At 43.9% G+C, this 9,802-nt stretch overlaps 1 protein-coding gene across 1 annotated transcript; it reads right to left on the reverse strand.

Moving 5' to 3' along the window:
* Window positions 1-440: 440 nt before the first annotated feature.
* On the reverse strand, window positions 441-8,855 carry LOC122554020 (EEF1A lysine methyltransferase 3-like). The gene is made up of 3 exons (XM_043698506.2): window positions 8,724-8,855; window positions 1,559-1,670; window positions 441-835 (listed from the first exon to the last, which is right to left on the reverse strand). The coding sequence occupies exons 1-3, from the start codon at window positions 8,853-8,855 to the stop codon at window positions 441-443; spliced, it is 639 nt and encodes a 212-aa protein (XP_043554441.1).
* Window positions 8,856-9,802: the final 947 nt, after the last annotated feature.

The following is a 9,802-nucleotide window of genomic DNA, read 5'->3' on the forward strand; positions in this document are numbered from 1 at the left end:
TCTAAATATATGCACTGCTCACGCATGATGCCTGCTTGTCTTGTAATTTATTTCTGTCAACGAAAAATAAGCTCCTGCAGTTTTACTTTGTTTGTATCTCAGTTAATGGCACTTATTTGATGCAGCAAAAATGAGCACGGCCGCAACATAAAGCCCAAAACAAAATTATTTCAGTAAAAAAAAAATGCCTTTGCAAAATTTCTCAGGTTCAGCTATGCAAAAAGAAGAAACGACACCAAGGATTTTGCTTCCTGAAAAACATCTTTTTTCACTACAGAATGCGGATTCCAATCCTTAGCAGATTAAATTAGGAAGCTTCATTCCAGAACCGGATAGAACTTCAATTTCACCTTCACTCAGATAATTAAATTCTCACAAAGCTGTGAGTAGAGTACACAGTTTGTGGATTGCAGCGTGAGGAAATAAATATGCATCAGAAATTAGTGCCCATGGCGCGGGTGTTTTCTAGTCACTTTGTAAATGCAATTACTTCCACTTGTATGAAGTATTTCGCTGTTAAACTGCTTGGGTAAGAGGTCCTCGTGAAAATTGATGGCTCCTTCTCTGGCCGCCATGTTAGAAGACATATAAACAATAGTTTTGTCCGTGGAGAGGTACAACAGTGTCTGCAAAAGACCAGGAAATTGCGAGGGGTTGTACACAATATCTGAACCCAGAATATAATCAAAGTCGTTTGGAAAGTTGCACTGATCGTCACCCCAAGCTAGGGTCCGGATTGATGAACGGTGTCTGCTGCTGGCTGGAATGTTAGCTTGCACGTTGTATTCTATTTGGTTCAAAACATAGGATCTGTCCGTCAACGTGACATCTCCACCTGGTAAAAACAATGATGTCACATCATTATCTGAGCACTGCCTCATATTAAAAGGTATGTAATGCAGATTTCTCACTCAATGAATTGCAACACGGTTGGCTATGGGCTCCTCATGACTTTGAACCAAAAAGCCAGACAGAAGCTGCATGCACCTATTCTGTGTGTCATAGCTGCAACTTAAGCTTCAGAGGAAGATCAAGTGTAATCAGATCTTTCCAAAATCATATTCCTAACAAGAAGAATCAATTCTTCTCGAAATCACTGTCCACTCGCCTTACATGCGAGTATCAGCGCGTTGGATAATTCATCCGTTTGTTTGACTTATCCCAGCATTTTATAATACGCTCAGCTTGTGAGCATTTCACCGCGGCCTACAGCGGTCTGCCATTGTAGGCTGCTCAACCCTCTCGACCCTAAAGAATAAAACGGACGAAGAACAGTACAGGGCGCGGGAACACGATTATTAGAACGTCCACGAGCCTTACGAGTATCAATTGTAAGATTGCTCCAAAGCCTTGAAATTGGATAACAAATTAGCTTTCCCTATTGAAATTAATACAGAAATTGCTGAAGACTCAACAGGTCATGGCGAAAGTAATGGCAAAATTTCAAAACCTGAGGCTTTTGTCAGAGCCTTATACCAATATTTGCATGAATAACTAAAGAAACATCGCCAGTTTTATTTTGTTCCTGATATTTAAGCAGCGAGAAGGGACGCCTTACCCAGCAGCACTGCTAAAATGCCGACGATTCCAGTGCCAGAACCCAGTTCAAGCACTTTCTTCCCAGTGAAATCAATTTTCTCGCTCTCAAAGTAGCGACAAAGGACAAGACCCTGAACGAGAAACAAAACGCATTAGCGCAAACGGATTTACACATGGATATTAATAGATTTGCAATGATCCAAACACATTGATGCCAATGGGTTGACAATCTTTGCAAATCAGTACAATAATGTGGGAATATCATCACAGCGCAAGTAAAAACAGTGGCACTCCTGGCCTTGTAGATTAGAGATATGGAAATCCTTTCCAAAACATGGCGCGGTTTTGACCGTGAAAACATACCACGTTAACTCACGATTCTGATGTCTCAGTCAAGCTGCCATCACTTTTATTGCTACCAAAGAGATTCAGCTGAGTTCGGAACCTCATAATCCCGTGAGACCGCAAAGTCTAAAAACATCCGAATGGCATATGGCCCAGGAGATTCGCGATACCAAACAAAGTAGAGATTGTCAAAAGCCAAGCGTAACGTGCACAATTCTTTCAGAATTAGGGCGTTCTGTTTCGGTTCAGCCCCTGCTCTGTCTTCAAATTGGAACAGATCGAAAAGGCAAAAAAAGGGAAGGAAAATTGAAGACGAGCTGCAGAAGAAATGGGAAGTCTATTTGGAGTCATCAATTTTGGAGCACATGATATTGGCGATAAAGGATTTTGCGGGGTGGGGGAGAGGTTATTCCTGTTACAGAAATTCCAGAAGTATGGAACAAAGTAAAAAGACAGTATGACAGATTACATGAAGCAAGTGTTAATCGTTGCATAGGTAGCAGATCGAAAACTGATGCAAAATTCCCAATACCAACCCCTTGGGAATTCCAATTCACACCTTCCCCGAGTCTAAGATAGCCATTAACCATTTTTTAGCTGATTTCCTATCACTCAATCAATTTCCTATCCATATTTCTACATTCAATGAACTGGGATAATTATGGGGGTTGATAGAAAGTTAAACTAGAAAGGAGAATGGCCGTGTGCAGATTGCATAGTCTGGAGAGGAAAGAATTAGGAAATGAGATAAAAATCAGGTCAAGGTAAGATTAGATTACTTACAGTGTAGAAACAGGCCCTGCGGCCCAACAAGTCCACACCGCCCCGCCGAAACGCAACCCACCCATACCCCTACATTTACCCCTTACCTAACACTACGGGCAATTTAGCATGGCCAATTCACCTGACCTGCAGGTCTTTGGACTGTGGGAGGAAACCGGAGCACCCGGAGGAAACCCACGCAGACACGGGGAGAATGTGCAAACTCCACAAAGTCAGTCGCCTGAGGCTGGAATTGAACCCGGGTCTCTGGCGCTGTGAGGCAGCAGTGCTAACCACTGTGCCACCGTGCCGCCCACAAATTGGGACAAGGATGCAGTAAATGTACATGGAATATTAACTTATCTCATAGAGGAATAAGCTGTTAAAAATGAGAGTGCAGGAACAACTATAAATATAAGATTAAACTGCCTGTACGGCACTGCACACAGTATTCAAAGCACAATCGAGGAACTTGATGTAATAAGCTATAGTGACTAACTATATGTGGCAGCAATAATTCTATCATAAAATAAACTGTACTGGCAATTGTTTATGGAAGGTGGTGATGTAACCACAAAGACAGGAGTGGAAGAAGTGTAGCGCAGACTACAGTGTAGTGAAGACTAAAGAAATTACACAGTGTAGTGAAGACTAAAGAAATTACACAGCAAATTGAGGGTCAGAAGCAGAATCAGTATCGATGACAATAAAAGAGTTAAAGGTATCTTACTTCCTTAAAAAAAGTTTTTTTCACAGAACTTAGGTGTCACCGGCTGCTAGCATTTTTTGCCCATCCCATTTGCCTTCGAAAAGGTGATGAGCTGCCTTCTAGGACCGTTGCAGTCCTGGTGGTGCAGGTGGACCCATAGTTCTAGTAGGAAAAAAGTTCCAGGAATTTGAAACTGATACGGAAGAAATAGTGATAAATGTTCGGATGAGGCTTGTAGGAGAACTTGAGATCGTGTTTAGCTCCATGCTGCCCTTGTATTTCTAGGTGGAAGCAGTCGTGGGTTTGGAAGGTGGTGTCAAAGCAACCTTGGTGAGTTGCTGCAGTGCATTGTGTTGGTGGCACAGTGTTTCATTGTTGGCCAGTGGTGGAAAGAGTAATGTTTAAGATAATGGATGAGGTGGCAATAAAGGTTTCTGCTTTGTTCTGGATGATGTTGAACTTTTAGAGTGCTGCTGGAACTGCGTTCATCCATGCAACTGGAAAGTTACCCATACCACTTTTGATTTGTAAATGATGAGAAGGCTTCAAAGAGCGAAGTTCAAGTTTCTGACCTATTTCAACCAAAATAACTTCAATGATGTTGATAGTGGGAAATTCAATGATATTAATGCCATTAATTGTAAAGGGAAAATTATTAGATTCACTTTTCTTGGAGCTGGTCATTACCTGGTACTTATTTAGTGTACACGTTACCTGTCACTTACCAGCACAAGTCTGAAAATTATCCAGGTTTTGTTCCATAGACTTGAGGAGTCACGAATACTTTGGAATACTATCACATCACGAATGAACAATTCTTCTCCTGACCTTATGACGGAGGCACGCCTCAAGACAACCCCGCTGACTATATTTGGGCAGAGGACATTGTTCTGAAGAACTCCTGGTGCCTTGTCCTAGGACTGAGATGACTTAGTTTTCAACAAACTGCAATCACCGTCCTTCATGTTAGTAATTATGCTTACCGGTGGGAAATCATTCTCATTGACTGCAGACTTTTTCTACCTCCTTGACCTCATATTCGGTCAAATGCTACCTGGCTGTTGGAGTTGGTCAGTGTCACATCACCACATAGTTTGTTCTCCCTTCGTGATATTTGCACAAGACTATAACTTGATCAGGAGCTGAGTGGCACTGGCAAATTATTGTTTGATACGAAGCTCTTGATAGCACTAATGATGGTCCTTTCTATCACACTGTTGATAATCAAGAGTTGACTGATGGGACAGTAATTGGCCAGGTTGAATCAGGCCCTTTCTTTGTGGCCAGAAATGGCCTTGGAAATTTTCTGCAATGCCTGGTAGATTGCTGTATTGTGGCTGTACTGAAACACCTTGGCTAGGAGATGGAAGTTCTGGAGCACATGGCTTCATTAACACTCAGAATGTTGTCTGAACATAGGGCGAACTTGCCAAACATTTTGAATGGAAGACTACGTTTCAGATTTTCTCTTTTTGAGGGTGAGAGGAAGCAGAGACAAAGTTTCATAATGACAAAGTTTGACAGAACATTGAAAATTAACTTAAATTAGATAATTGCAAAACAATAAATTGACAATATAAATAACTGAGTAATTAATGAGAATAACTATTAAAATGCCAAGAAGCAGAAACAGTTAATTAAAACTGGCCTTTTCAGGAAACAATCAAGATTGTGAGGAGATAGAATAGAGTCCTGATTATCAGGAAGGGGAGTGGGGGGATGCTGCGCCTAAGTTGTGAGTTGAATTTAATTAACACTACAGATACCTCTAGCGACACACACTCCAAGACTGTCTCTCTGGAATTCATATAAAAATGGAAGTTGCAAACAAGCGGGCTTTCAGTTCAGGTGTTTATTTTGTTCACTCAGTACAAAGTTTTCAAACACACTCCACACCCCAGCCCCAATCCATCCTTCAAACGTAAAAACACTCACAATCCTTCATTTACCTTCTCTAACATACACACACCAGCTCACTCCATTTCCAGTCCTTTCTCTACAGATAGTCTCACACCCTACTCTCACTCCCCATTCGCCCACACTAGTTCTCCCTCATGCATTCACACTCCCACTCCCTCATTATCTTCCCCCCACCCAAGCAGTCATGTATTTCTCCTTCCCATATAAATCCCCACTCCATCTGATTAACTCAGTCATCCCTGATGCACATACACATCGCTCGCATGCATCTTTACTCACCTTACCCTCAATCACTCATTGCATATTCCTTGGTCATTCGCTTGCACCACTCATTCACGTATTCCTTCTCACTTCATCCTCACTCATTCTACAATCCACTCACTCTACGCGACCTACTCATTCACTCACACCCCTCTCACTCACTCAGTCCTCACTTTTCACCCCTGTTTACTCACTCCAATGTATTTCACTCACTCCACCCTCGCACTGACTCTCTGTCCTGCACCCTTCCTTCCGCTCGCGCGCGCACACACACACAGACCCCCCCCACACACAGATACACGCGCACACACACACACAGATCCATACATAGATTTACACGCGCACACACACAGATCCACAGAGATACGCGCGCGCACACACACAGATCCACACACAGAGATACGCGCGCGCACACACACAGATACACGCGCGCACACACAGATACGCGTGTGCGCGCACACAGATCCACACACGCAGATACACGCGCGCGCACACAGGTACGCGCGCGCGCACTCACACACACAGACATACACAGACCCACACACACAGATACACGCGCACACACACACAGATCCACGCACAGAGATACGCGCGAGTGCGCGCATACACAGATCCACACACCGAGATTCACTCGCGCGCGCGCGCACAGACCCACACACAGAGATACACGCGCGCGCACTCACACACATCCACACACAGAGATACACGCGCGCGCGCACTCACGCACACACACACACAGACACACGCACAGACATACACAGACACACACACAGATACACGCGCGCGCACACACAGCTCCACACACAGAGATACACACCCGCGCGCGCCCACACACAGATACACACATGCGCGCACACACAGATCCACACACACCGATACACGCGCGCGCGCACACAGATCCACACACACAGATACACTCGCGCGCGCACTCACACACACACACACACAGACCTACACAGACCCACACACACACACACACAAACAAGCGCGCGCGCACCGTAATCCCCCTTCCTTAACTCTGACCCAGATCCATGCTGAACTCGGGAGCTCTCCGCGGAACAGTTCAGCACCTCAACTCGGGATCCTCTCGACTGCGTGCAACCTCACCCTATCACTGAGAGGAATGCTGTCACCCCGGTTTCCCAAGGAGAGCGGCATTACCGCCATCGGTGGTGCTCAGGAAACGCAGGCAGGCAGCTTCGCGTAGCTCACTGCTGCCCTGAATCAGTGGCCACTTCTTTTTGGTTTGGTTGCAGTAAGGAATCGTTATGTGCTCAAACTGCCCTGTTTATCATTTCAAGTCTACTTAGATCATTAGCTTATGAAATAAGGAGAGAACGTGAGGACTGCGAGATGCTGGATATCAGAGTCAAAAATATGTGACGCTGGAAAAGCATAGCCGGTCAGGCAGCGTCCGAGGAGGAGGAGAATCTAAGTTTCGGACATAAGCCCTTCATTAGGGCTCACGCCTTCGCTAGCACCCACTTTGTGAAGGTTCTAAAAAAACTACCTTTAGATCTCTACAACAAGGAAGCAGGCCATTCAGCCCATATTGACCCTCAGAAACGCATCCCATCCAGACCAGTCCCCCATTCCCTATAACCGTGCATTGGCCATGGCTAATCCAGCTAGCCTGCGGCAGGAAACCCACACAGACAATCGTCCGCGGTTGGAATTGAACATGGATCCTTAGCACCGTGAGGCAGCAGTGCTAACCACTGAGCCCACCTCATTGACCATTGCTGTTTTCAGTCATCCGTTCTGACACCTGGTGAGTGCCTTGATCTCATTTCTATTGATGAAAAGGTTTTAACCATATTTGGTCACTTTTCTGCATGGAAGCCGCTATTTAAATGTAACTTATTCTGTCCTTTAAAACTGCAAAGGTTTCAAGGAATCAAACACAAAAAAAAACCCTTCGATCTGTATAGATTGCATCTCCATATCTCAAAGAAAGATAGGGAAGACAGGGCAAAGCATTATTACAAACAGAATGTTTAACCAGAAGATGAGTAGCGTAAACTGGTTAACAAATTGGCATTTGATTAATGTGAGTTCTTTTCCAAAGAAGGAACGGGAACAAATGCAGAAGCTGTTGCTTAACATTGGATACGTGGTTAGAAAACTAATCTGGTCCCCGCCAATCAGGTGTGATATTAAAACAGCTTTAAAAAGTCAAAATGTAACAGAGTTCATAAATTCTTCTTCCTGAAAGAGAGAAAAGGAACTAAGGTAACGCAGTAGACCGAAGTGTCTATTGTTCACATACTCTAAATGGTTTAGAATGGAGAATCAGAATGTATGGTTAAAAATTTGTGGGATATGGCAAATTGTGGGTTACATTGTAAAGAAAGGAGACTTTTGAGACAGTACAGGGTGACTTAAATAAATTTCATACAATAGGAACGCAACTGTCAAATAATGTAGATGAGCGCCCGACAATGCATCTTGGAAGGAAGAATACAAATAGGGAAACTTTGTACTCCTTAAAGCAAGGTGGATAAATTGAGAGGTGTAAGGGTGCAGATGAACAAGTGATTCAAAATATCGATACAGCAGTCTAACAGAAAAATGCAAAGGACTCTAATGTTCATTCTTGGAGGAGGATAGAATTGCGAAGAACAGAGGTCAGGGTAAAACATGTACAGAACTTTCGAGGACATTTGCTAGGCCTCCATGAATTTAATTCTACGTTAATAAAGGAGAAGGTTTTAAAAAGGATTTTCAGGGATTATATCAGAATGAAGAGGTCCAAACTGTCAAAAAAAGAATGATCGAGCTGGAAAAGAGCGAAGTGAGTGGGAACGGAATCTGCTCAAGCAGTTCACTACGGTAGGCTTCGTCAGGATGTTCTCACTTGAAATGTATTATTTACACGACCAGAGCATCAAGAGAAAGCAGGTAAACCCGCGAGGAAGAAAAGAAGAGGCGATGTGTTCAGTGGGTGAGGACGAATGAATGACTTCTGGTCTGGGCCATAAACAATGGAATTGAATTGAATTTATTGTCACGTGTACCGAGCCACAGGGAAAAGTTTTGTCTTGCGAGCAATATAGGCAGAACCAGTGAATGGTCCTCCAAATGCTGTGCACATCCACGTCAAATCATCCAGCAAATTAGTTGCACACTGGTTAGGAAGTATGCTTTCAAATCCAAACATTGTGTTGCAATCGGCTGCTACACTTACAGGTTCCCAGACAAAAGCCGAAACGCCTAGGTACGCTCCTTTAAAGGTGGAGATCTTCAAACTGTGTTCACCAAAGTCATAGTTCTTCTCCTCCAATTCCAAAGGGGGGTTGCTTTCCGCCAAGCTACTCATTCTTTCTGATTCTCAACGGATCTTCTGCGATTCCCACGCAGTTTCCTTCCGATCCTGACTGTTTCAGGTCTCCCTGCTCACTCCAAGTATTACCTCTGTTTCAAAGGGAAAAAAAACATGAACAAAACTTGCATGTGGAAACAGCAAACCATAGTTTTAAATCGCAGAAGAAAGCAAGAGATTCGTACCAAGACCTCTCAAACTGAACATGGAGATGGCTACCGTGTAAGCCACCAGATTCATTATGAACTCAACATTGGCCTCGGGTCATAACAATGAGCAGGGTTAATTAAAATCGATGGCACAATTCAATGCCCGGGGCACTTAGTACGAAATGCAGTTTATTTGATTGACGGTCAATAAGCCGACTTGCAAATGGCTAAAGGGGAAGTAATCTGAGGGCCAAACAGCAGATGGAATCACAGAAAATAAGGAGCAGTGAGAGAACGAAAGTATGACTTTCAAGCAAGGGAAGGCCATTGGAATATTCAAAGAGACATCAACATATTAAAATGACGGCAGAGAGTGGAGTCACAATATCAACTGGCTTTCTGTTATTATGTACGCCTCCCCAGAGCCTGCTACAAATGTTGTTTCTGCCATTGAATTCTTCGAGGAAGGAACAAAAAATGGGATGAGTCAGTGTTCTACTACAGTGAAGCAGCGACTCCTAGGTGGCATTGCTCTTTAGAAATCTAAAAGCTGAGAGTTATCGGAAATGCGTAGGATTGGGACCTCACAGATTAACATTGGGGACAGCAGGGGCGCTGAATAAGCGCAGGATTCGCAGCTGACAGTGTTGATACATAACGCAGGCCTGACGCCCCTCTTTAAGCGGTAGGACCCTGCCAAGTTAGACGCTTGCGTTGCTGAAAGACAGGTAGAATAGATTTTGCGACTTCCTATCCCCAAAAAATGAATTAACCAGCGAGTCTTTGGAACATGGA

The sequence above is a fragment of the Chiloscyllium plagiosum genome, unplaced genomic scaffold, assembly GCF_037043375.1.
Source record: "Chiloscyllium plagiosum isolate Xiang-an unplaced genomic scaffold, Cpla_swu_hap1 HiC_scaffold_8, whole genome shotgun sequence".
In the NCBI taxonomy this organism is placed as follows: domain Eukaryota; kingdom Metazoa; phylum Chordata; class Chondrichthyes; order Orectolobiformes; family Hemiscylliidae; genus Chiloscyllium; species Chiloscyllium plagiosum.

What these genes read in the sequence shown, in the direction of transcription:
- LOC122554020 (XM_043698506.2), bottom strand. Translation starts at nt 8,855, where the DNA reads ATGAGTAGCTTGGCGGAAAGCAACCCCCCTTTGGAATTGGAGGAGAAG. An exon ending in CGGCTTTTGTCTGGGAACCT is followed by an intron (nt 1,671 to 8,723) that starts GTAAGTGTAGCA and finishes TTTCTCGTTCAG; the next exon opens with GGTCTTGTCCTTTGTCGCTA. An exon ending in CATTTTAGCAGTGCTGCTGG is followed by an intron (nt 836 to 1,558) that starts GTAAGGCGTCCC and finishes TGTTTTTACCAG; the next exon opens with GTGGAGATGTCACGTTGACG.